The sequence below is a fragment of the Trachinotus anak genome, unplaced genomic scaffold, assembly GCF_046630095.1.
Source record: "Trachinotus anak isolate AG129_WGS33_773 ecotype Australia unplaced genomic scaffold, CSIRO_AGI_Tana_v1 ptg000028l, whole genome shotgun sequence".
NCBI classification, from domain to species: domain Eukaryota; kingdom Metazoa; phylum Chordata; class Actinopteri; order Carangiformes; family Carangidae; genus Trachinotus; species Trachinotus anak.
This window is the reverse complement of record NW_027273879.1, coordinates 11,755,827-11,781,004: the sequence shown is the minus strand read 5'-3', so window position 1 is coordinate 11,781,004 and position 25,178 is coordinate 11,755,827. Positions and strand designations below refer to the sequence as shown.

At 41.1% G+C, this 25,178-nt stretch overlaps 1 protein-coding gene across 2 annotated transcripts; it reads right to left on the bottom strand.

Annotated features, from left to right (window-relative positions):
• Positions 1-9,155: 9,155 nt before the first annotated feature.
• mrrf (mitochondrial ribosome recycling factor) lies at positions 9,156-25,145 on the bottom strand. 2 transcript variants are annotated; one of them, XM_071465752.1, is made up of 8 exons: positions 25,005-25,145; positions 21,847-22,020; positions 21,557-21,709; positions 16,527-16,645; positions 12,034-12,125; positions 10,445-10,604; positions 9,890-9,975; positions 9,592-9,728 (listed from the first exon to the last, which is right to left on the bottom strand). In XM_071465752.1, exons 2-7 carry the CDS (start codon positions 22,016-22,018, stop codon positions 9,898-9,900), a joined length of 774 nt encoding a protein of 257 aa, XP_071321853.1. In that variant the 5' UTR covers positions 22,019-22,020; positions 25,005-25,145; the 3' UTR covers positions 9,592-9,728; positions 9,890-9,897. The 2 variants fall into 2 exon arrangements, with proteins under 2 accessions (XP_071321852.1, XP_071321853.1); XM_071465751.1 differs by having other exon boundaries at positions 9,156-9,975.
• Between the last annotated feature and the right edge of the window lie 33 nt (positions 25,146-25,178).

Genomic DNA, 25,178 nt, shown 5'->3' with positions numbered 1-25,178 from the left:
GTAAACCCATATTCAACTGAAAATAGAACAAAGACAACATATCAAATGTTTAAATGCTGACATTTTATTGTTTTATGAAAAATATAGGCTTAATTTGAATTTGATGCCAGCAACACGTTTCAAAAAAGTTGGGACGGGGCGACAAAAGACTGGAAGACTGTGTAATTCTAAAAAAAACCAAACACCTGGTTGAATATCTCACAACTAATTAGATCAGTAAGATGACTGGGTATATAAAAAAAGCCTATCAGTGAGGCAGAGTCTCTGTGCAGTGAAGATGGGGAGAGGTTCACCACTCTGTGAAAGACTGCGTGGGCAAATAGTGCAACAGTGCATAATGTTCCTCAAAGTTAAATTGCAAAGAATTTAGGAATTTTCAGCATCTGCGCCTCATAATATCATTAGATTCAGAGAATCTGGAGAGATCTCTGTAGGCAGGAAAAAGGAGGCTGAAAACCAATACTTCGGGTCCTCAGGCAGCAATGCATTAAAAACAGACATAATTCCATAGTGGAAATCACTGCATGTGCTCAGGAACACTTCTGAAAACCATTGTCTGTGAGCACAGTTCATCGCTACACCCAGAAATGCAGGTTGAAACTCTGCCATGCAAAGAAGAAACAATATCTAAACATTATCCAGAAACGTTGCCGACTTCAAGCTCATTGAAGATGGTCTGAGGTGAAATGGAAAACTGTCCTGTCGTCTGACGCATCAAAATTTCAAATTCTTTTTGGAAATAATGGTCATCCTTGGGGTTAAAGAGGAGAGGGACCATCCAGCTTGTTATCAGTGATGGTGTGGGGGTATATTAGTGCCCATGGATTGTGTAGCTTGCACATCTGGGAAGGCACCATTAATGATGAACGATATACACAGGTTTCGGAGCAACATATGCTGCCATCCAGACAACGTCTTTTTTAGAGAAGGCCTTGCATATTTTAACAAGACAATGCCAAACCGCATTCTGAGCGTATTACAACAGCATGTCTCCGTAGTAGAAGTCTTTAGTCTAAACTGGCCTGCCTGCAGTCCAGGCCTGTCACCCATTGAAAACATTTGCATTAAAAGGAAAAATACGACAAAGGAGACCCCGAACTGTTGAGCAGTTGGAATCCTATATCAGACAATTTGCTGGCATCAAATTCAAATTAAGTCTATATTTTTCATAAAACAATATAATTTCTATAATTTGATATGTTGTCTTTGTTCTATTTTCAGTTAAATATGGGTTTACATGGTTTGCACATCATGGCATTCTGTTTTTATTTACATTTTACACAGGGTCCCACCTTTCTTTGGAAACAGGGTTGTATATGTAGAAGTAAAAGTCCACCACACTGGAAGGTTCTTGAGACTTTTTAGAGAACAAACACACATTCTGACACAACAACACATTTACTATTTTAAAACTGTGCTAAATTGCACTGAAAATCTGTTGGGGATTCTTCTGTACTGTTGTTGTTGTTAAGCGTGGTAATAGTATAATGTTATTGTAGTGGTATTTATTAGTCTAGTATAGAGTAACCAATGTCGATAAAGTCCTCAATAATCAGTGGATTCTCCTGAATCTTCCACACATGTCACAGAGAGAAACCAAGTGAAAGGCTTAGGTAATACAATTATCATATCATTATTAGAAATAAATACACAATAAAGTATTGATTTATACATGTTTATAACAGCTCTTAACAGCACTGTTGCTTTTTAAAGCTGTTTTGATCATTATTTGAGACAAAAGCACCCACTAATATTACAGATTGACATGTTTTATTGCTTTTATTGCTTTGTTTTCAATCATATGCTATTCCTAGGAGGCAACTACTGAATGACTTCCTCCTCCTAATACCTTAGCACTAATACTGTAGAAACAGCATTTGCATTGTTTTGTTTACCCTGAGATTTTCTGCTTTCCTCAGCAAGTTGCTGAGTCTTGCAGTCCCGGCTGTGATGAAAACACCATCTGTCCTTCAGTTTGTTCTCGAGAAGTGTTACATGAAGCATTACATGAAGAGGAACCACAAAATGCCTGACTGTCTATTAAAAGAGTCAAATGATCAAATTTTTGTATGTGTAAGTGTCTAATTATCTCGTGAACTGTGGCAGTTTGAAGGACAAACAGTATTTTTCATCCAAGTTTCTCTGTTGGCCTAAATCAGCAAGTTGTCACGCAGAATTGATTGAATTGATGGTTACTGTAAGAGATAGAGAGAGAAACAATGGAAATACCAAATATGTTGCGATATTTTGGAAAAGCTGAGGAGAAGTGGTTTATGATGCAAGAGTGGTTTGACAAGTATCCACTGTAGGATGTTACCTACTTTCCCCCACCTTTGTCAATTTGAGAATTGACAGTACTTTTCAAGAATTATCATTCATCTATCATATCATTCACAAAGGAAATGGAGTAGGTTCTCTCCTTGACTACATTACAATTTCACTAGATGGTGCCATCCTCCTTTTCATGCAGGCTCAGTGTGTGAGCTGCACAAGGTTTCTGATGTTGGCTGAAAATGAATCCATGAAATTTATGAAGGTAATCTTGGAATTAAAGGAAAATTATTTAGAAACAAAAAAATGCAAAAAAAACCAAAGTTGTTTGCCCTGGCTTCCTAGTTTGTATTTGCTAAAAGGGAAGCTTGCTATGGTGAAACTGTTGCTTTCATTTTCCTTTTCTCCACTGTCTATGCTTTGTAATCATATTACAGTTGCCTTAGTTTCTTACTCCCTTATCTCCAAAATTGTTAGCTCTGTGGTTTTGGTAATAGTGATTTCTTACTCCAATTTAAGATAGTCTAAAGTCTCGTCTAAATAGGGACATTTGAGAACAGCTTTTTTATTTTCTTCTGCTTGAAGATAATCTTCTTTGAAAGAGAAAAAAATGAATAAGTTATTCTGCTTATTAACAACTGCTTCTTCCAGCTGTCCCAAATATCCTCATCACCCATTCAATAAGAGAAAAATGCTTCCCTTGAAACTCAACTCCCCAACATAGCTGATGCACACAACACACACACCCAAACTGAGCGTGAACCCCCAACAAAAAAGACGGTTTCCTACATGCGTGGCCTCAGCCTCAGCCTCCCAGACCAGGGAAGCTGTTTCATCATTTGGTAATTAATATTCCAGGGAAGAGGGGAGCATCAGGAAACAATTATTCAATAATGCATGGATATAGATGCACACTATGTCCACAGAAAAACACACATGCTTATGCACAAGAACACACACACACATGCACATGCACACGCACACACAAAAACACACATACACACACTATGTTTTTTCCCTATATTTTTTTACTACATGTTTGTAAACTACTGTACTTAACTGTCGTCAGAGACTAGTATAATTTCCGTTCTTATGCAACTATAAAAGTCCATCGTGGGACCGGTTAGCATGCACTGACGCAACATGTCTGATAATTGTGCAGTAAGTTTGTTGATGTGTCTCTGTATTTGCCTACATTATACCAAAAGGAATTAGAAAGCCGTTACAATGGCAAAGGTTTATTAGGGTGTGGTGGCATTAGATTAAAACAGCGAACACAGCCAACAGATGGATTAGGGTCTGAACAGAGAGGGTTACACTGTAGACACTAATAATGACGTGACAATAGAATAAATAATAAAAATTGTATTGCATAACATTTTATGGTTTTACATGAAAAGACAGTATGACATAGAAGTGCATAGACCATGACATGAGAAGATACTGACAGACAGACAACATATGATATGAAATATATCCGATGATATGATACACTGTACTACTTTACTGTAGTAAAGGACCTACTACAGAAAATGATATGACATGATGGAATGTAGTATAAAAAATATGTAAAGGATCTGATACACAGCATGCTGTGATGTGATTTGATAACAAGTTGCACACCTGGAGCCCTCTAGAGTTTTAGGAGGAGTGATGAATAAGACAGAAAATCTAATGAAATCAAGTGATTTAGACTAACACTCTTTGAATTGCCTTGTTGAAAGGTGCTATACAAATCAACTTCCCTTCACTAGGTTGTGGGTCTGCAGTGACAATAGTTGAGATACATAAAATAATGAGAGAAAAAATAAATATGTAAAAAGCAGTGGCCTAAAGCAAAGAAAAAGCAGTGAAATGGGTCAAAAAGGCCCATAAAGGTCATTTTTCTATCCTCTAACTTGGGGGGTAGATAGATTGCAAGGTGGCTTTGTGGTTAGATTGCCGTTGCAGATAAGTAATACTAAATAAATATATAAATACATACTAAACCTTTAAACTAAAGAGTTTAGCTAAAGCAAAAAACAAAAAAAAAGTGCAAAACCATACTGGTTACAGACGTGTGTGTTATGGCCCGTATTCAGTTACAGATAATTTTTGCTGAACTACAGAGCACACAGGGAGAATGGTAGGTGATGTTGGGTGACGATGTGTTGATTTAAGCCAAATGATGGCACACTTGGCTTGTGGGGTCCATTCTGGTCCTGACTGGTGTTTTAACACACATCTCCAGTCTGTATCTGTACTCTGGGCTGGCTCTGACCCAGTCTGTTTGGTAATTGGGATCAGATGAGTGGCAGCAAAAGCGAGGCGACCTGGGTTCTCTGGGACCCACAGTAACCTGGAAGCATTTATTTTATGGAAAAGATGTTTAGTTAAAGTGCAGAGCTGCAGCCTGCAGCCCAGCCCCTCTAATGACTCTCCAGTTCTTTTGCCCAGGCGTGGAGGCAGAGCCCTGTGATGGATATGACTGGTGAAACAGACACACACACACACACACACACATACACACACACACACACACACACACGCTTCCATCACCATGCACTGTGATGGATATGACTGGTGAAAGCTCTGAACACTGTTTCCTGAGTCCTTCACTTCCTTCCTCCCAGGCCTGGGTCGGCCAAGCTGAGCTGGGTTTCACTAGACTCGGACCGGATTGGATTGCAGATTAACAGGCTTCCTGTCCAATCTGTTGGCTGTGTTCATCTGCTTTCCTAACGGTCACTTTTATTTATGAGCAAGTGGTGACGTTATGGAGGATGAATGACTCTCTTCAGGATGGATGAGATGCTGCAGGCTGGAAGCTCGGGGGTGTGGTGGTGGGGGTGTGAGGGAGGGAATGTCACATTTTTCTGGACAATGACTCGGTATGTGTATGTGTAAATAGATGCTTTTCCTTGTATTCAACAACTACAGCATGTGGGAGCCACATTTTTCTGTAGTTGCTATTTTACTGCAAAACTCTTCATCTTTCCAAGTAATTTTTGTTTATTACTGAGCCCTGAAAATCTTATCTTAATCTTGGGGGGATATTCCAGTACAAATTAATTTGTTGCAAGAATTGCATAATTTTTCTTGATAATAGTGCAGCCATCTGCCTTTTTGTGTCTTGTTTCAATAAACTGATCTGGATGTGTATTGGAAACCAGTTCAGCAATAGCAGATTTTTAAAATGTGTTTTACAGTAAGAAAACGTGGCTTTTGGCCTCAATAAAAGAAGAAAGGTCAGAAAATGATTTTATTTCCTCTATCTAATCAAATTTGCAAAGTTTCAACTTTTGAAGCAATAATAGGTTTAGTTTTGTTACCAGTGTTTGGTCAAAGACAAAAGTCTGTTATAGCAACAGGAGAGGAATTATTTTCTGAAGATATTGTACAAATACTGTGACAAAATTACATCTAAAAATGTTTAATATTCCAAAAAAAACAGACTTATTTCTTCTTTCTTTGGTTTTGTTATTTTTGGCTTGGTACTTAAGTACTTTTTAAGGATTTAGACACAGAGATATTTGTAAATTGGGTCCATTGTCATTCCTTCCACTATCCCATCACTGCAGGTCTCCAACACCACCCACCCCACACCTCTCATCCTCCTCCCTCCCTCCTTCTCCCTCTCTCCTGCTGGCAGCCCTTGATTACACTTGTCTCCAGGGGGAAGGTTTAAACTCCTCAGAGATAGTAATATTGAGGGCACTACTGGCTAGTCACTTCAGATCAGGGTGGGGGGAGGAAATGGCGACGGACATAAAGCTAAATATATAATTCCTCCCATGCCGGTAATCATGATGTCCAGACGATTTGAAATGACAGTTTAACCACTTTAGACTGAGGAACGCTTTGTTCGGATTTGAGAAGCAGGAGGTATGTGTGTGTGTGTGTAAGTGTGTGTTGGAGCGTCTGGTTGGAACCTATGATGGTTGGGGAGCCTCCTCGTGGATATCCAAAGGGGCCCGTGTGGTCCTCTTTAAATGCACGTGTGGAGGGGGGGAGGGGGGGGGGTTGTGCACGTTCCATTGAGTTAAAATGGCTCACAGACCAGACAGGAGCAATTCTCTGAATGACTGACGTGCCAAGAGCTCCGGAAGGAAACACTCTCACCGCCCGGTATTAGTTTACCTGATTATTAGGATATCCAGCTTCCTCCTGAAATGGCCAGCCATTTGCCTGTTAGAGGCAGTAAGAGCGCCCACCTGGATTAGGCCCAAACGTGGCCTGCATTACACCACGCACAACCAAGCATCATGCCACACAGCTCCACCAATTACACCTATAAATATTAATAGGCTAATCTGCACATATTCTTTTCCTCCAAGCCTGTTACTACATCCCTGGAAGGGTCAGAGATACTCTTGTGAACATCAAATCCATTTAAAATTTAAGTTCACTTTGCACATGTAGAGATTTTCGCTCCAGACGGGCTCTCTCAATATGTCTTTTCCCCCATCATCACATCGCAAGAGGAGAGTACATTTCATATTCACGCGCTGATTGGATCCTTGATGAGATCTTCAGGGTGGCTTCTCGCACTCTGGCGCTCTTTACACTCCAGAGGTGATGAGGAGAGAGAGAAGGAGGGAATGAGAAGTGTGTGTGTGTGTGTGTATATGTGGGATCAGTCCAATTCTGTCTGCACTGAAGTGGCCTGGTCTGTCACTGCCGGGCTCCCAGGCCTCCTCAGCAGCTCCGCTCCTGCAGCAGCAGCGTGGCTTCATGTTCGGGGTGTAATCACAGGCAGCACAAAGGGAGGAGAGCAAGCAGAGGGGCATCATTTATAAATCACTCTCTCTCCTCTTTCATACACAGTGGCCATACAATATAATGTACATCTTTTTTTTCCTCCGCCGAACGAGTATAAGACCATTGACATAAGCTTCTCTCAAACTATATGAATAATGCAATACAGAAATCAACATGAAAAGTAGAAATATGGGGCAGAATGAAGAAAGGATGGAGAGACTGAGATAGAGAGCAACACTCGAGATTTTTTTTTTCCTGCGGGTCGAGTCTAAGTTGTTCTCTTTCCATGCCTGTATCGGATATTTGTGCTTGCTGATATCACTAAAGGGATGAAATTGGATCCAGTGAGCACATTGCAACAAGCACACTTATAAAAATTCCCATTTCAATGATTTAAAGTGAGGCTATGCAACTTTTGAGAGTAGAAATAACAAATTCTTCTTCTTGCAAAAGAAAACTTGAATTCATAAACACTAAATAGCACTCTTGCACAATTTAATACACTCAGCCGTTTTGCTGCTTCAGCCTCATTTGGTTTGGTATGACCGGTAGCTTACTGTATGTTAGCCAATGTTAGCAAACATCAGCTAGATGTTGCTGTATAACTGCCACTAATGATTTCTGACTCTTCTCTACCTGCACTACTGTTACATTATATCTTTATTATTCCCATTACAATTATCATTATTCCAAAACTCCTCCTCCTCAGCCCATTAGAAAAACTTTGAAGCTTATTAGAAAAAAGAAAACAATTTTGTTTGCATCAGTACATTTGGGTATCTATTGTGCAAAAACCAGGCAATGTTGCTTTTGACTAAAAATACAGCTTTAAAAGGAGCTTGTTGTGGGTTAAAGCTGTAAGTTCGAAGTGTGTGGCTGTAAATCTTTCCTTAAATGCAGCAGCAGCGGATGAACAGCTACACTATCAAATCAAACGTTTACTGAACTAATTTACACTTGTATATTTTTGTGAGGAATCACCAAAGGACACACCAGAACTTCCATAGACAAATCTTTATTGCTCTCTCGCTTGCACACGAATCTAGTCTCTCTCTCTCTCACACTCACACACACGCATGCATGCACACACACGTACGTCAAAAGGCGGTGCTAGTAGTAGTAAACATTTGAAAGGAACAGGGGTAATTCACTTGATAAATGTCAACCAAAATGAAGCTATCAGCTGAAAGCAATTTCCTTGTGCTTGTCTGTGTTCTGCGCCAGGGACTTGGGAGATTTTCACCCCTCCATCGATCATGAAGCCTCTGTTTTAGGCCAAGGTACACAATGCCCTCAAATTGCTGACATATGGACCTAGAATCACCACAAAAACCTGCCATTTCCACCCCGCCTCTCCTCTGTCCCGACCCAGCCACTCTTCTGCTAAACTCTTGTTTATCCAACGACTCTGGTCTGTTTAGGCCATTAAGGCGAAGCCATTCAGGGGAGAGAGAACGCCAAGGCAAATGTAATAAAGCCACAATCTGTAGTGTGCAATTTAGCACTGCTACCATTTAGCACCGAAGACGACAAAAACCACATCGAAATCTGCACTGATGCGAGTCCCCAGTTCAGTTTCTCTATTTTAAAGAAGTCAGGAGGCTTTCTGATAATACTTAAGACATAATTAGGCGTTTGCGATGTTGCAGCGCTGTGATCATTAAATCACCGGGTGGCTATAAGACCAAGTGTGTGGGCAAACTTGGCTGCCTTCAACCAGTAGCAGAGGAAGCAAAACAAATCATGATAAAGATGATGACATCAACCACATAATAGTACAGAAAGCCTGTAGCTGTTGTAAACAGCGGATAGATGAAAGCAGAGCCGTGTGTGTGTGTGTGTGTGTCACTGGGTAGGTTTCTCATTCTAACGTTTCTTGTGATTGATCTGGTTTGAACAACTGCTCACACCACAACTCCTGACTATGGCTTTAAGAGTGCAGCTATTTTAAGACAAAGAAGGCCAAGTGCAGAACATTAAAAGCCTCTTTTCCTAATGGACAATTGTGGTGCTAGCGCCAGGGCCTCGAGGTCTGTACACAGGAAAACTCCATTATCACTCTAACTAATGGAGGAGGGAGCGACTTCAAACCAAAAGTGGGGAAAAAGAAAAGAAAACAAGGGAGAGAAAGATGACGCACATGGTACAAAGCAGTGTTTCTTTAATGGAGTCCATCAATAATGTTACTTTCCCAACTTTATTGTGTTTAAAAGCGAGTAGCCATATTATCAATCCTAGACATGGGCAGAAATTAAAGAGCTTTTTTTTTTTTCTCATGTGCATTTTTGAACAGACTTTGAATCAATGTGAAACAAATGTTTGGCAACACGCTAATGATATCTGTTCAGTTGGCTCCTGCGTCTCTGGAACAAACCCTCTCTCCCCTTCTCTCTCGCTCTTTGCCACCAAGGCAAACCCGCAGCCAGTTTACATTCAGACGGGTGCGCTTGTTTTATATAAACAGACAGCCCTTGTGGCAAAGGGTTTGATTAGGAGGAGGCCCGCAAATCCCATTAAAAGTCCATTCGTCCCTTGATGGGAGTTTGTTTGAAGGCAGGAAGAGTAACAAGGGAGGAGGGAGGTGACTGGCAGTCTGTTGTCGTTGTTATTTCCATGCCAATTTCTGTTTGTGTGCTGTCGGTTTAAACACAGATATCACCCAGCAGCAAAGAGCAGATCTTTTCCAGTGATGTGGGCAGGAACCGAGACTTGTTTGTCTGTGGGATTCAAAAATTACCTCCTCAACATGGTCCAGTCACCATCTATTATCAGCATCATAGGACTGACATGCTGCTGCTGTTGGGTATGTCCATCTGTGGGTTCAGCTATGACCAAACGATACAACATCATAAGTAATAACGTGTGCGTTTCTTTTTACCATCACTGTCATCCTAACAGCTCTTTGGTCTTGGCTGCAAGCTGTTTGTCTATGTCCAGAGCGATGTTGTCCGCCATCTGCTGAATCTGTGAAGTCAGAGGGGGAAGATGGAAAAAGGATGAAAATAGTTTGACTGCACCTTTTGGATGATATTATGTAGCTGTGATGTGACAGAATGTGACTGGACTGATGATTAATTTTTTCTTTGGTGCTGATTTGGAACTGCAAAAATATGGTAAAATTATTATTTTTCATTCACATTCACTTTTATTACGATATCAAAGTCATTATTAGGCACTGACTTCATGCTTTAGTTACAATGTCACTTTTGAAAAACCTGCACCCTTGCATGGTTTCAGTCGTTTCAGGTCTTTGTAGAGTCTTAGCTCTGATTGTCATTCACCTCCTTAAGTCTCATCAGTTTAGAGCCACCTTCCTTCAAACTTCCCTATATCAGTCTGAACTATCAATTAAGGAGCTTTATGAAGCCCAGTGAATGCCTCTGTCTCTGTGTGTAATAGCAATGTTTTCTTTTTTCTTCTCCCCGTCTCACACCTGTTTTTCTACGAGCCGTATGGTGTCCTCTGAGTGTCCTTCCTTCGCCTTTTTGACCTGGGCAACAGAGTTAGATCGCACTCTCCTCATTGAGTCTTTAGCCTTGTTGCTTAACTGTTTGGCCAGCTTGGCGAGGTTCTCTCTGTGTTCCCGTGTTATTCTGCAAGGTAGAGAGGACGTGAGATGGGAGACATGACAGAAGACTGACGGTATGACAGGGGATGAAACAAAAAAAAAAAAGAAACAGAGACAGAGACCATTGCTGGGAGGCATCAAGGTGTACACACACACACACACACACACATTAACTTGTCCATGCTCTTTTTATGTCCCTGTGTGCTGGTATGTACAGAAAATACCAAACACAGAAATACATAAATGTGCGGACAGAAATAAGAAGAAATAATGTTCTCACTTATGCAAAACGGGGTGCTGAGTGCTTGTAGGCATGAAGTCTAATCATTTTAGTTCTGACTCGTAGCAACTGTATAACAACAATCACTTCCCGGGGTCTTAGACGAGAGCTGAAACATCCGTCATCCCATCAACTTTGCATTTGTTAATCACTCAAAAAAAAAAAAAAAAAAAAAAAAAAAATCATACTTCCCATTTCACTCTCACTCTTTGTCCTTAATTGGCTTTTTTTCGTTGTTTTTGCCTCGGGCACTATTTGCAAACAATCCAAGTGCAGCGTCTATTTACCTCAAACAATACAGCCTAATTACTGATTCCAGGGCCAATCAAGAAGCGCCTTCTCTTTGGAAATGCAAATGGAGGCTCGGAGCGTGCCGAGACTGATTGCAGGGGGAAAGCAGTCTGACTCTTGTGTCCCTCCTCTGCCAGACTAACACCTGCTGCTCCATGCGTGCACACACACGCACATGCACACACACACATGCACATGCACATAAACACAGGCCAGCATTTAAACATGCAGACTTACATGCACATGTGTGTATATGTAAAAAACATACTGTATATACACACAGAGTGGTTTAGTGAGTGAGTGATGGATAGTTTTCTATGAAGTTGTTTGACTTTGCAGAGAGAGAGAGAGAGACAGAGAGAGAGAGACACAGAGAGAGAGAGAGAGAGAGTGACCTGACCATCACATCAACACATTGGGGGTCTCCATACCTCTACAAGCAAAAGTCAATAAATCTGTCAGTTACAGTTCAGCGTATGGCGACTATGGGATTTATTAATAGAGTGAAATACAAAACCATGGGGGAGACTCACTGTAAGACTGTACTGATTATTTTATTGATTTATGTATAAATCATTTGGTCTGTAATCTCAACAATCGTCACAGGTTAGCAGGGCCCAGACATGTCTTAAAATTGTCTGTTTTGTGAGAATAAAAGTTAAAGAAATAGTAAAAAAATAACTACAATCAACATTTTGCCAATTCAGTAACTGATTCATCTGATCAATGTTTAGGGACAAGTAGGAGTGAAAGTGGGAGAACAGAGGGATGACAGAGCACAAATAAAAGTAAAAGAGGAACATGGAAAAGAAGAAAAACAGTTTGCCTCTGTGTGTGTGTGTGTGTGTGTGTGTGTGTGTGTGTGTGTGAGAATGAGACTCACTTGGGAACAGGCACCTTGATGATCGTCCCGTCTACCTCTGGGTTTAGGTTCATGCTACTCTCTCTCAGGGCACGGGTGGCAGCCGCTGTAGCCTAGGGCACAAACGCATGTGTGCGCGCACGTGCGCACACACACACACACACACACACACACACACACACACACACACACACACACACACACACACACAGACAGAGATATATGAATGTGTGCTTTGCTCTGAGCGCTGGTGTGAACTGAAAAGCAACGGTACAACTGCAGGTAGTGGCCCAGCTCCAGCTGGCAATCATTAAGGTGTTATATTGTGCATGTAGTGTGTGTGTGTGTGTTTGGGTGATGTGTGTGTGTCGGGGGAAGCCCATGCAGCGTGGAAGTGCCTCGGGCCACTGTCAGCGCTCGGCCCTGTGGGACAGGACTGAGGGGTTGCAGGGCAGGGCGCTGACCCCTGGTGACCTCACAGGAGAGTCTGCTGGTGCTTGTGTATGATACATGGATACTCACACATACACACACAAACACATACACATGTGCTTCGGGGCGTGTGTGTGTGTGTGTGGATTTTATGTTGACACAGATTGATCAAACACTATAATGTCTGCAAACGCAATGTTTTTACTGAACGATGATTCAGTCACGATCAGACTCATACCAGCGAAAATGGACATGAGATTCCTTTCAAATCTGGAAACATCATGTCTGCCATTGTTTGTGGTGTAACTGCCTAAAAATCTTTGTGTAAATACAGTCCTGACAGAGTAATGATCTGATCACCAGAACTCATGTACAAGATTAGTTACACATTAGTTACACTACATTAAGAGCATAAATCAACAGAAATAAATAGATAGTCAGGATTGTAAACATAAAGCCTGGTCGACACTGGACTTTTAAGACTGATACTGATAGCAATTTTTTTTTTAAATAAACACATGACATTAACAAAAAAAAATTTAGATACGGATCCAATAGATTTGTATTTTGAAAGAATTGTGACCAGGACACATACAGAGACAGAGATTTTACAGTGGCGAAATCAGCCTGCTCACTGGTGGACAAACACACTCTTTATAAATGATGTTGAATATTCTTTGGGATTTCTGTACTGCAATTTCTTGCCACTTATAGGCTGACATGTACAGCTTGGCATATGTATACCAGCCGATATGTCATCTTAGTTCTACCTGCTGCCATCTGTAATAGAATATAGAAATAAAAACACCTGCACAAAATTTCATTCTTCTCAGCTGTTTTAAAACTTTTCGAAAACAAAGCTAATATTTCCAAAATACTGTCTGTCATCTTTATAAAGGATGGAGAAAAACAGAGGGGAATGAAAAGAGAAGCTTTGTGTGTTTTGTGAGGGAACAAGTGTTGACACTGGCTGGAGAGGCAGCTGTGCTGTAAACACTACATGGTCTCTCAGCACAACACAGGATCGGACAAAGATGTTGAGAGGTTCTGAAAAGTGTTGCTTTACGGTCACAAAACACTTTGATAATATTAGCAAACTTTGTAATTATATTTGAAAGTTTATTTCTATTTGTTTGGCCAGAAGAGTAGGCAGCAGCAAAAGAAGTCTGCATGAAACTTGGTGGTAGATATTAAAACAGCTTTCACATATGTGAAACATAAAGACATTATCCACCATATACAACACAATCCCTCGGTCCAGCAAACACTACATTAAAACCAGAGAGCTGCAGTTAAACAGTGCAAAGGCACAAGGGAGAGGAAGCCAAATCCTTTGAATCACTGAAAACAGAGTCACACTCCTCAAACCAAATCTGCAACCACATGACAATTCCCTCAGCCGAGCTTTACAAAGTGTGCAAATGAGCATTGCACGGAATAAGAGTGTATCATTTCCTCTTCTTTTTTTTTTTTTTTTTTTAAACTCCTTTCTTCCCTACTCCCCTTTCTCGACAGCTCCCTCTGGCCTCTTCCGCTGGGGGAAAGAAATGGCAGAGAGATTAAAGGAATTTATTTGTGTGCATTAAATTAATTCATGACGTTTCTTTTCCTATGTTAAAATCATCCGGAGCGCAGGCCTCTGGTTGCTCTCTTTGAGTGTGGGGTGATAGATTCAGCCCATACCTATGTTTGATTGTTCTCAGCATCAAATTCATCACCGTTTCCCCTCTCCGACGTTCACTCCGGTGGTTACGGAAAACCGAGCGGAATTTCTCTGGAAAGGCCGAGCAGGTTCTGGTTAATATGTTGGAGAGGAAGAGAAATTACACTGAAGTTTCACATCAAACGCTGATGGCCCGGTTCAAAGCGAAGAGGCGGGTGTAGAGGAATGTGAGCGAGAGCTTGTGTGTGTGTGTGTGCGTGTATAAAAACGGAGTCCTGAAGAAAACAAAGTTTTACTTTATCAACAAAGTGGTGGGACGCTTAAACACGCACATACACCAAATTGCCTCCTGGTCTAAGCTGTTAGCCGTTGTTAGTTCCACTGTGTCTTCCCAGGCTGCTCCTAATGAATGAATGGAAAACAATGGTAGGGCCTCCAGAGTACCTGGTAATGGATAGGCGTCATTATAAGCCTATTAGGTCTGGGCACTGAGGACTCACCCCTGCATGGGACATGGGTAACGTAGGGCACAACAGGAGAGTGTGTCTGTGTATGAGTGTGTCTGTTGGCGTGTGTGTGGTCTGTGGTTGGAGTTTCGGGGAAGGAAACAGACTCACCGGTGGACTATTCAGCCCGATTCAGGTTGAAGGCTGGATTCCCAGATTTAAGATGCTGATAAATACTTAGATTTGCAAGATGTTTTGTGATATTGGTACAAAGGAGAACAAAGAGGTGAAACCACAGCCCTCAATGTCAAAAAAGGTGACTGGGAGAAAAACAGACGGTGGAGGAAGATATTTGTACAAACATTTTTTTCTATTGTAACAGACAGGTGGTTCCCTACATGATGAAACTGCCTTTCAATGTCATTCACTCTCATAAAAACTGGATAATACCTTTGAATTTTTGAAAAAACCACAGTAAATTTGTGGACACGCTCTGGAACAGGTTACGAGATTGTGTTAGAACGAGTGATTGCTTGTCCATAAGATCTTAATCTGTTTTATTCCCTCCTGTGTCATGCTAGTGGCGTGGCTCTAGGGATGGCAATGTCAGCTGCTGGTCCACCACTGACAAATATCTCAACATCTGCTGGATAGATTGGCACAAAATTTGATATAAAAATTCAAGACTTCAAGACTCCCACTAGAGTGACTATGATGTTGAAATTTGTGGTTCTAAATGTGAAATGTTGGATGGATCACCAATATTGGATGGATCACCATGAAATTTGCTACATACGAATTTTATAACGTTTACGATCCCCTGACTTTTCAACTAGTGCCACCATGGCTGTTCTCTACTAGCCCCTTTAAATCATGTTTTATTGCTCTGCATTTTAATTCTTGCAATTAACTGTATGTGCTTTTCGTTCCACTTTGTTAACAGCTTTTTCGATTTGTAATCATTATTATATTCTGGCCTCTGTGCAACATATTACAGTATATAAGCCATCATCACTTGGTAGTGTCATTCATTATTCCTATGCATCTTTGTCTGTGTTTGCTGTGTTTGATTTTCATGCTAAAGCTTTGAGTTAGTCACAATTTCACCACACCACACACAGAAACACATGTATGTTTACTGAGTGGATTTTATTACCTCGACTCTGAATTTTATATTAGTTTTGCATATTAGTTTAGTCTCTTTTTTGTCATTTGCACAAAGAATTTTTCACAGTCACATGCACACTTTATATATATGTAAAAAACTAAACTTTAACAGTTGCAAACTAAACAAAACACCATATACTTCTTAATTGGCTTAATGGCTAATGAGCTCAAAGAGAACTAAATCATGAGTCCTGACAGTCTGTCCATATACAAAGTGCTAAAAAAGCACATTTAGATTTTCCAGACCACCAGAAAGTCTGGCCACTAAAACTCTGCTTTGCCCTTCGCTCAAAATTTCTTTCTGGAGCTCTGATTAGCACAGCATTGTATCATCTGCAAGGCAAAAGAGGGAAAGAAAAAGAAGTGAAAAAAGAAAAATAATCTATTCCTTCCTAACCTGGGGGTAAAATGAGGTCATTTCCTATTCTGTGACAACTCACACGCAGGCATAACCACATCTCTGTGCATGCACACACAGAGTTTAGGTTCTTGTTGCTATCTTTCACCCCAGAACAAAGAGCTCCCCGAGTCATCAATCAATTAGCATCTGAGACACAGTGGGAGGGAGAGAGGCAGGTCAGGTTTCATTTACACAGACTGATGTGGGATTCTGGTCTGGCTCACTTTTCCTCCAGTGAGGACCGTCTATCTGTCTGTGCTCTGGATTATTTTTATAAAGCTTTTAGTTACTGTGTTCTTGTCTGTATGAGACAAACAAATAGCAATAGGGAGAATCTGTACCAGAGTGGGTTCTTGTGCATGACTCTCTGCACATGTGTGCATGTGTGTGTGTGTTATCGTCTTACCTCAGGGAAGCTGCTCATGTTGACCATAATGAGCTGAGGCGATTTCATGGAGATCTGACCCAGCTGGTTCAGAGGGAACTTTCCGTCTTGAGTCGTCACCACAATGTGATCCAGAGCTCCTAAACAAATACAGATAGATGGAATTGTTTATTTATTTCATTTATTTTCCACATTGACAATTTAAGGCACAAAATCAGGGCAGTCACCCTGACTGTGCATCTATACATCTGCAGGTCAGTTTTATTGTCCAACATCGAACATATCAGCATTTGTAATAAAAATGAATAGGCTCTATTAATGTATATATTTGACATTATTTTTCCAAATTCAGGTCGAATATAGTTTTTAGACATGTTTATAGATATATATATATATATATATATATATTTTTTTTTTTTTTTTAATAATAATTCAAATTTCAAATATGTTACTGGTAAAAATTCACTGTCACCTTATATCAACTGTTACAGTCATAATTCATAATAAAGTTAATATCTTAAATAAATATCTCAGACATATGTTTAAAACAAAATGCTTGTTAATATTATATATATATATAATAAAGAATCTTAACCGATTAATTGCTATCAAATAAGTTTTATTCTGAAGTATCAATATCAGCTGCAAAGATCCAGTATCAGTCAATTATTCAGCTGGACACACAGATTAACAAATAAATGGACAGATAGATGAATGTGCAGTAGAAGCCACAGACATGAGTGAGTAAAAAAATAAAAACAGACACCACTGACTGTTCAGGCTGTTCAGAGTTTCCATGATCTATGGTCTCTCTGCACTGTCAACACTGGAAGACGCAAAGGTAAATTTGACAACAGGACCTGACTTCTGTCCCTTCCTCCCTCCTTCTATCACTCTCTTCATCTCTCCTTTTCCTCCCTCCCTCACTCCACCCATCCACCCATCCACCCATCCACTCCACCCCCCCCCCCCCCCCACGCCCCCACACCCCTCCATCTGGCTAACCTCAGACGCAGTTGTTTCCTTCTTCTCCAACTCTGCCTTACATCACTCGCTCCTTGCTTACCCAGTGGGGGTTGTGCTGCTGGTGGTGGTGTGTGTACTTGTGTGTTGAAAAGGGGGGTGGGGGGTGGAGGGGGGGGTGTCAATGGTGTAATTTTCTCTGTGTGATCAATCTATCACATGATTTCAAGGGCAAAAAAAACAACATAGAGGTACCGGTTAGAGATTAGATGCAGAAAAAGACATTAAAAATAGAAGGTTGCTATGATGTGATGAAATGAATGCCCATTACCTGCCATACTGTCTGCCTGCCAGTCATTCTGTCTCTGTGTGCCTGTCCCATTGTCCATCTCACAGTGTGTCTCTGTGTATATGCAGCCCGTTCATGTCCCTACCTGTGACCTTCTGCCTGTCCATCTTTGTTACCTGCCCCTTGACAATGAGCACCTACACATCTGCTAGTACTTTGGCAGAGCAGACAGACAGACAGTCGGTTCTTTAACTACAAAGATGGATGGTGAGGAGGGGGTACGGGGGGAGGTTGAGAAATGGGCAGAGGAGGACGGCTATGAAAGCATCTGTCAAATATCAGAAATTTGGAAACAATGTTCTTTATAAAAATATTACATACAATATAAATGTACACTACACGTTTTAATTTTAGTTGCTGACAAAGCCTTAATCAGGACACATTATTTGAGAACTACATATGGGTGTCAGGGTGACCTAGCGGTGAGGATGGATCCCACACTATGATTCAAGACCATGTCAGCTCCCCCTGTCTCTCCTGTCACTTCTTGATTGTCCGCCTTGGAATAAAGGCAAAATGCCCGAAAATGCACATACGAAGCTGCCAAAGTTAGCTGCCAAAGTTAGCTGTAAAATGTGGACCATTCATATCAGGTGGTCTCCGTGCAGCAGGGATGAATGAGCAAGCGTGTCAGTTACCGTTTAAACCGTGCCAACCGGATTAAGTGTGAACACAACCTTAATGTGCTGTGATGAACTCATGAGGTCTCATGACACTTTGAGCCAAGACGCCGTATTAACAGGACTGAGGGTCGACAGCCGTACCAGCGGCTCTGTATTTGGGCACAGCTACTAACACGCCTTAGTTCAGTGGTTTGGCATGCTAACATTTGCTAACTAGCTTCTAAACATTAGTATGTTAACAGTGCTACTGTAAGCACGTTGGCATGCTGAGGTTATGATTGTTAAACGTATTATCCTAAGGGAGGTGTCCATATTGTCAGAGCGACTAACTCGACCAGTAACTTGTGTTTTCAGGCAAAGCTACAAATTACATTTATGATTATGATGCTCCAATAGCTCTTATCTTCAACTGCGAAGACCAGTAGGTACAAACAAGGTGTTTTGAGGTATTAAAATATTTTTTTCTGTACTGTTGTTGTTGTTGCTCAAAGTCTCAGTCCACTCTCTCTTCAAGTTTCCATGGTTACAGCTAGTTTCCAGGCCAGATTACCCATATGTGACTAACCACAATATGGTGGTCATAGCACTGACTTCTCTATCTGTGACTATCTGCTTTATGCCACACACACACACAAACACATGCACACCTACAGTATGCATTCATGGCAATGCACAACAGTGAAAACAGTCATATCTACACACATACACACACACACACACACACACACACACACACACACACAAGCTTAATGAGAGCCAGATGAGAGGTTCATGAAACAAACACACACACTCGCACCAGACACACACTCACACACATTCAGACAACTGACGTCATTCCATTCCACCATCTCATCTCTCCTGTCAGCTCTAAGTCCTGCTGCCTCCCCGGATTACTGTGCAGCTGGACAGAAGAGAGGGGATGGACGGAGAGGAGGAGAGCAGTGAAGGATACACAGATGGAGGGAGAAGACAGGGAGGATGACAGGATGGAGGGATGGAGGCAAGAATGGCGAGAGACGGACGAGGAGAAAAGAGGAGATGGAGGGAGTGAAGCAGCGAACTCTTAAAATTCTTGAACTTTTGTTCCCAGGGCAAAAGTTTCCGTATGGATCAATAAGAAACTTTAATTAAGAGGTATGAGACAGAGTTTGAAAATATCATGTGCAGAGGCCAAAATACGAAGCTGGGAATTATTGGAAAAACAAGAGGAGAGTAAGTAAGAGAGGGGTAAAGGGAGGGGCTGAAGACAGAAAATGACTCAGAGCTGAAAACTGTTGAATGATGAATGGTGGAAGAAAAAAAAAAGAGAGGTTGAGAGCAAGATGAAAACTGGACAGTGAAACAGTTGGATGAAGACTACAAGAGAGGACATTGAGGGTTTAACCATAAAAATGAAGGTTGTGCTTGTGCTTCTGTGTGTCTGCATGTTGTGTCACAGAAAACAACTGCGCAGTAAGAAATCAAACATCAGAGAGAGGGATATTTCAGCTGAGGAGGGAAAGCAGGAGAAACTCAAGACACTTTCAGGTTTGAAGTCTGACTCCCGCGGCTGCCTCCTCCCACGGGAGCTTCCATTATACACCCCACCTCTAACTCCTGCAAGCCAGGCTCCACTTTGTTAGAACCCAGTGGCAAAGGGTCATGACCTGGATGTAGTTGGGGAAACAGAGGCCAAACTAGGGTCAAGGTGAGGTCACATGAGGCTCTCTTCACTCTCAGCCCTGGGGCGATTTGTCAGGTAGATGCAAAGAGGAGGGCTCCCTGACTTGTGTTTTAAAGTATGTGGTGTGGTGTTAAAAAAGAAAACCCTGCGTACAGCATATGATGCACATGACTAATAAAACTGCACTTTCAAAGTTGCACCTCACTATACAGCAAATTTAGCCGATGCACAATTCATGTATAATACCTTGTGATGTTTGGACTTTACATTTCAAAGTTAAACTTCACTTGCAATACAGGAGACACGAATAATACCTTTGACAATAGATCATGTTTATGGACAACAAATAAAGAATAACTGTAGTGATTTTTTTTTTTTTCATGAGCTAGCTGTGAGAGCTGAGATCAAGATAGGGATTACTAGTGCGATTAAAATTAAATACGAGTTAGATTACTAAGAGTTAACTGTCTGTTAACCCAGCTGTCACATAGACAGTATGTGCCTGAATGTGGTAGATATTAGGCTGCATCCACATTGATACATTTTAGTTTTAAAACACATTACATTTGCCATGTTTACACCTGGCGTCCACACTAGTCTGGAGTTTTTGAGCCCCTAAAAGACTTTTGGAAAATGCTGCTGGCACCGTTTTAGTTTGAAAACTCCGGGGTTGTGTTATAGTCTGGGCGGGCAGGAACTGAGACCTTTTGAGATGATGATGTGGACACCCACCTTGCCTCCTGATTGGGTCTCATCAGTCACGACTACCAGTGGTATATGCAACATGGATAAGGAATTACAAGTATTGCTGACTTTGCTGGCAGCAAAAACTGTGCAGTTAAAGTCTGCATTTTAATGCTACAACTGCCTTTGCTGTTTCTTGTTCATAGTATTTTCTGCAACTAACCAGCTGCAGAGTAGACAGTCTGTTTCCTGTTTACACCGACACAAATCTTCCCAGTGTACGTGAATCATCATGTGTTTTCAGGTGTGTTCGTATGGACGGAGATTATTTCTAATACGGAGCCAAAACGGTCGTCTGGATGATGATCAGTTTTGTTTTAAAATAAAAAGGTATTAGTGTGGATGTAGCCTCAGTTTACTGTATTTGTTTTATTGTTCTTGCATGTTTTTCTTCTTTAACAATCTATTAACAATAGTAGGAAATTAGCTGAGCAACTGAGCAGCTGAGCAACTAGCTTATTGTCCCATTTATTTCCACTTAGTGTTACATCAAATGATAAAGTAGCACCATTAGATAGTTATTTAAGTTCTCCGTTGAGATGACTTCAATTTTGAATTTTGAGTAAATGGTTTAGCCTTTTTGGTAACTGCTCAGTTGTGTATTAGAGAGTGTAGAAGTGTGAGAAACAAAGTGAAAGTGATGAGAGGAGACACAGGCAGATGGAAAACATGAGAGGGAGTCCAGGAAAGAAACAGATAAGATGAATACCTGGCGAGGTTCGGATGCTGAGGTTACGTGTGAAGTCATCTTTGAGCGCAGAGAGAATGGCTGTCATTTCCTCCTTCACTTCATCCAGACTGATGATGTCCTCCACCAGAGCTGAATTAATATTCACCTTAGCTGACTGGCCCTTTGCCTTAGCTTGGAAGATGAAGAGAGGGAAAGAAAGGAAATGAGGAACTGAGACTCATATCTAAGACAAATTATATCTAATCAAGTAACCAACATCCAGATTTAGAACAAATGTGAACTCCAGTGTTTGCAATCTCCGCACTGACCTTTTGCCTTCTTGGTGGCATAGAGCCTGGTGCATGCAGCAGGGTAACAGGTGGTGCTGGGGCACAGCAGCGGTGCACTGACCCTGGAGGTGGCCACGAGGGAACACCTGACCTGTCGCACCAGGGACTGACACAGCACAGGTCGCAGCCGGCTCAGATGATTCAAGGCCATAACTAAATAAGAACATACATACAGAGTAAGTGTTGTTAGAGGAAAAATTGTGCTACTGAATTTGGTTTATCATAATTAAGTTTTAAATTTGATGGAATCCCAGGTTATTCACAGATCACATGAAATCAGTTATAATGTTTATCAAAATGAAGCAATAACTCAAATCAACCAGTAGGAGGTAGGCCTACATCTTGTACTGACATTACAGTGCCATAGTCCCCTTTTCCCTTCACAACTATCTGATGATAATGTGCAACAAAAATGATGAAAAGAAACAGTGATACCAAGCAGTCAATCCTATATTTTCTTTGCAGTATCAGTGTCTATAAGGCATAAGATTTCTTCTTTAGAGGACATATGTTAGATTTTTTTGACCATATAAATTACAATTCAAATTCATACAGTAACTCAAGGGATCGACTTAAAGATGAAAATCAGTATTTTTTGTGTTTGTCAGCTAATCAGCTGCCGTGCTCTTACTCTTCCTCTTAAACACAGAAAAATCTATGGGATGAAAAGTCTGCACTCAGCCCACGCACAGTTGTTTGGGCATTCCTGAGGGGGAACCTCCCATTCAAAAAACACACAACACCATGGGACCAGCCACATCTTTTCTTTGGACGAACCACCTCCCACCTCGCAAACCGGCTCTCGAGTGTGAACTGTGTCACTGAACCTCAGCGACACACACAAGCGCAGGCAAACTCTGAGATATCGAAGCCCACAGACACGAACACACACTAAAGCTGGTCTTTCACAGTCAGTGGCTGTGAACAGCTTGCGGTGTACTGCAGCCTGACTGACATCCTCCACTGTCCGGTGTGTATTTGTAACAGTGAACTTAAAGCTGTGGGGAGAAACAAACCATACTGCTGCAGTAAAAACTATTTGGTCACACGTGAAAGGAGCTTTCCTGAATGCATCATATTTCTGAGACACTTTTTTTCTGGGAAATGATGAAGGTTTGGAATCATTTTCAGTTTCAAGTCCAAAAAACATGTAAAACTAAACGGAGTAGAGACTAAAAAGCTGAAGATGTTTCCGCACTCAATCAAGAGGCTTTCATCAAATGTTCAGTAAAGTCATTTGTCTGACATCTTTTTGGACATCTTACTATCTGGGTCAGTGAATTGACTGTTGATTCACATATCTGAGAGTGAAAAATAGTTTTGAGATGTGAAGAGTAAAGGTAGGGAGTAGGGAATTTTCTACACATTTGTAGTTTCAAGCTATCAAAAGTTATCCAGATGTTTCAGAAATCCAGATATTATATTATTCTTAGTTTTCATGTGCATTGGAGGTAATATGACAATTTCTTTTTCTTGCCAGTAAATGTATTCTGCTGTGTCATAACATTAAATTGTTTAACTGGAGATAATAGATATAAATATTGTTTGAATTCACAAAGACTTCTCATCACCAGCTACGAGTCCAACCCCAACCCCAAGTGAAACCCACTTCTCTATGAAATGTTGGTCACAAAAACATTTATGTTGGAAAAACACTGAATCCCTTTTATTTAATGACATTTGAAGGTATTTGATTTTTGAATAAGTTTTGAATCAAAAAATATATCAGAATTAGCTTTGAATAACCCAACACGTGTAACCTGTGGATTGTAAACAGTACTGATCTTGGTGTCCTCAATGGTAGCTACAACCCTGCCACAAGTCCCTGATGTTGGTCTAAGATAATTTACCGACATCCAAACATATTCCAATGGCAATATTTAGGCGAGACTGCGGACCACCACCTACAACACAAACCTAATGACAGGCACCCATGGCTGGCAGGTTTCCTGTCATGCTGATATGATACGGTGCACTACGGCAGTGCAGATAGGCTGAGATGTGGGACAGTGACAGATCCCTTTAGAGGGGAAGTCGAGCAGAAAAAGTGAAGCACAGGTGTTCAGTGGGATACTGTAGCCTCATATCCTGTAGATTTCACACACGGCAGCTGCAGACACACCTCTGCCTCATCCAGTGGCAAAAGCCAGCTGGTGAGCCCGCATGATTTCTTCTCTGTATGCTTTACAGCTTGAGCAGAAAATAATGCAGCGGCGTACCTGACAAAGCTCTGCTTTTTCAAACAAACTGGGGTAACGCCTAAGTATTTTTTAAAATATAAATGAATCGCTCTCGCCCTCTTTTTGCTTAATTGATTAATTGTTTAGTCTATAAAGTGTCAAAAATGCTGAAAAATATTGACCAAGACTTCCTACAGCTCAAACTGACATCTTCAAATAGCTTTTTTTTTTTAGGCTTTTAGTTACCAATCCAAATATATTTATATAACAATGCCTTAAAACAAAAGAAAATGTACATATTAGAAGCTTGAGCCAGTACGTGACATTTTTGCTCATAGACTAATCTTTTCTGCAGTAGTTCTAAACACACTGTTCTGCCTGAGTAAGAGGAAACTGGCATGACTGACTGACAGTGTGTCTGCTGTGTGGCTATAATGGTTCTGGTTTTTACCAACAGTATTCCTGAAAACTGAAGAGGACACCTCATTTTGACTTTGTCACCATACAGTCCACAGAGAGGAACGTCCTCTGGGAAACCTCACATGTGATATTCCGTACTGAACAGATACAAGTGTTTGGGTTGTTATCATTGATGTTTTTATTGTCATTCAGTCCCGTAGGTAGCACCAGGCTAACTCAGAGCGTTGCTTTTTAATGGATACTTTTCAATTGATACTCGAGTAAAATGTTTTGAAGAGGTGGCTATCGCGGCAGATACTATATTTAGTAACAACAATGCACACATAGTTAAGACTGCTAGCTGGCTCTTATACTTTATGTAAGTGAGGGAGTGTGAAGGTCGATGCTATGGTTCGGGTGTGCAGACAGCACCCCCCCCCCCCCCCCCCCCCTCCCCTGCACATGTCAGGGACAAACACTGACATAACTCGCTGCTAAACACTGTACTTCCATTAATTTCTGTCATTCGACTGCAACTAAATACAAAACTCTACTTACTTTCACGTTTTAAGTCTTTACAGGGGCTTGTCAGCTGCAGAGAGAGACTTTAGGGAAAAAGCCTCATTGGGCATCTCTGTTGTCATCATCAGGCGCCGGTGTTTGGCCACATCCGGGTTGGTGTTTGAAACTGGACACGGGTTACACCGAATGAGCGGGGTTTCTACGTGAAGC

What these genes read in the sequence shown, in the direction of transcription:
- mrrf (XM_071465751.1), bottom strand. Translation starts at nt 22,018, where the DNA reads ATGGCCTTGAATCATCTGAGCCGGCTGCGACCTGTGCTGTGTCAGTCC. An exon ending in TGCCACCAAGAAGGCAAAAG is followed by an intron (nt 21,710 to 21,846) that starts GTCAGTGCGGAG and finishes TCATCTTCCAAG; the next exon opens with CTAAGGCAAAGGGCCAGTCA. An exon ending in ATCAAGGTGCCTGTTCCCAA is followed by an intron (nt 10,605 to 12,033) that starts GTGAGTCTCATT and finishes TCTACCTTGCAG; the next exon opens with AATAACACGGGAACACAGAG.